The 2,495-nt window shown below is 42.6% G+C and overlaps 1 protein-coding gene across 1 annotated transcript in view; it reads left to right on the top strand.

Annotated features, from left to right (window-relative positions):
- The window catches only part of LOC101864077, a gene marked incomplete in the record, with an annotated part of 69,882 nt that extends 67,400 nt beyond the window's left edge, over positions 1–2,482 (top strand). Inside the window, 1 exon segment of the mRNA XM_013085087.2 lies at positions 2,097–2,482. Within this exon segment, the coding sequence (XP_012940541.1) occupies positions 2,097–2,202 (106 nt within the window).
- Positions 2,483–2,495: the final 13 nt, after the last annotated feature.

Here is a 2,495-nt window from a genome sequence, read left to right on the forward strand (position 1 = left end):
CATACCTGGGTGGTCTGCGTTGTAACCTTCAAATGGACAGCAGACATATATGTTTCGCCTTTACTGTTTTATTGAAATGCGAGAATTTGTATAGATGATCAATAAGGTTCCCCCCCCCCCCCCCCTCTTTCGCTCTCTCTCTCTCTCTCTCTCTCTATATATATATATATATATATATATATATATATATATATATATATATATATATATATATATATATATATATATCTTTCTCTCTCTCTCTTTTTTCCCCCAAAATCATTTCTCTCCTACCCAATGAGTCATTTGATATCATTTTGAATAGGCAAAAGCAAAACCTGCTTACTTGCTGCAAAACTGGCCCAAGGAGGTCATCATGGCATCCTTTAACGAAAACAAAATGAGACTATATTTGGCCGTCGACACAAGCTTCTTATGACTGGTAACAGGCAATCTAGATATCTTAATTAACAAAACTTATAGGACCGTTTTCGTGAAGTTCAATACTTTTCAAAATCATTGAAAACTTTTTTTCTGTTTTTGAAGGAGAGTGCTCTTTGCACGGAAGATTTGTTTAAGTTATTTGCACGGTGAAGTAGACATAAAAACCGAAATATAGGAAAACAAATTGATGCTCTGGACTAATCAAGATTCTGGATTGTACCCAGTATAATAACAACAAACGTGAGGTTAACTTTCTCTCTCTCTCTCTCTCTCTCTCTCTCTCTCTCTCTCTCTCTCTCTCTCTCTCTCTCTCTCTCTCATTCGGTTTAAAAAACTAAGGATATTACCACTGTTATCTCCTGATGGTCAACAGTGCAGATGACCAGGATATAATTCAAACTTAGTAATTCTTGAACCATAGCCATATTAAATATTTTGCCAAGACTTCGTTTTATCCGTCTCCTTGCTCGCAGTTTCCAGGAAACCACCAGCAGGATCCTGTGTACCAGACTGTTCACCTTTTCCTCGACTTCAGCGAGGGCTTGGGTGTCTGAGCAGTGAGAAGGCTGTCTCAGTCCCCTCTTTGAAGCTGTTGGTCCATTATTGTCTTGATTTGCTCCTTTCTCTCTCTCTCTTCTCTCTCTCTTTCTCTCTCTCTCTTTCTCTCTCTCTCTCTCTCTCTCTCTCTCTCTCTCTCTCTCTCTCTCTCTTTTTCGCTCTCTCTCCCTCTTTTTCTCTGTGTGTGTCTCTCTCTCGCTTCTGCTCTGTAGCTGTCTGTCTGTCTGTCTGTCTGTCTGTTTGTCTCTCTCTCTCTCTCTCTCTCTCTCTCTCTCTCTCTCTCTCTCTCTCTCTCTCTCAGTCTCTGTGTTTGCGTGTGTATGTGTGTATGTGTGTACGTGTGTGTATGGGGGGGTGTCTCTCTCGCTCTTGCTCTGTGTCTATCTGTTTGTCTGACCCCCCCCCTCTCTCTCTGCCTCTCTCTCTCTCTCTCTCTCTCTCTCTCTCTCTCTCTCTCTCTCTCTCTCTCTCTCTCCCTCTCCATCTCTTCAACTGTGACTCGTAGAACGTTGCTCGACGATGACGTTCAATTACGTATGCACGGAATATTAGTTTTCAAATAAAAATGTGATAACGCACTCTACAGCAAGAATCAATCATTTCGGACTGCCACCATCGATCTCCTTTTCTGTATTATTTGGTCTGTGTCTGTTATAGGCAGGCATTCCTTAGACCAGGGATGTGAAACTTAATCTCTCGAAACTTGTGTGCCACACTTTATTAACACTCATTGAGCAATGGAAAACTAAACCTATTTTAAAGAAACATACGAATTAAAATGGACAAAACAAAGCACATCAATGTTCGCTCCTCTGCCAGTTTGTCAGAGTTGGTTCCTGGCAGTAGCTTCGATTATTTCAAGAGAAGGGTTTCGTGTTATGCGGATTCTCAGGGGGAATTCTGTCACGGGCCAGATAATAATTATAATTGTTCGCCGGGTCAGCTGATGCGATTAACGGGCCTTGACTTTGACACCTGCGCCTTTAACACTCTGGCCTCGATGACCTATTTAAAAAATAACAACAACCCCCCCCCCCCCCCCCCCCCCATTTTAGCGGAATATCTTCTTTACTACATTACACCTGTCCCCCTTTTCCGTTGTTTTCTTGTGTCAGATTCGATCACCTGTACTGTCGACCAGCCTCCGCATCAAACCTCCAGGTGTCGTGGGTGCTGACCGTTACTTTCATGCTGACCACGCCATACCTATGGACTCTCTGAAGGTGCTCGGTTTGACCAAACAGCTGACGACGACAGTCCTTGCAGAATATGCCACTGCCAACCCATCCAAGTTTTGTTTGATGTCATTGCAAGCTTTTGGTGTTGCGTGTTGTTTACTCTACGCATCGAGGCTCATATTGTAGCTACAAGTGTCGTAGTTTTTCATGACTGGTCTGTTAGTTTTGTTTTAACTGCATCGCTGATGTGGGCGTATGAACATGAGTACTCCAAAATATGTGTGTAAGTACATGTGTGTAGATGTGTGCATGTGAGTGTGTGTGTGTGTGTGTGTG

This window comes from Aplysia californica, unplaced genomic scaffold (assembly GCF_000002075.1).
Source record: "Aplysia californica isolate F4 #8 unplaced genomic scaffold, AplCal3.0 scaffold00343, whole genome shotgun sequence".
NCBI classification, from domain to species: Eukaryota; Metazoa; Mollusca; class Gastropoda; order Aplysiida; family Aplysiidae; genus Aplysia; species Aplysia californica.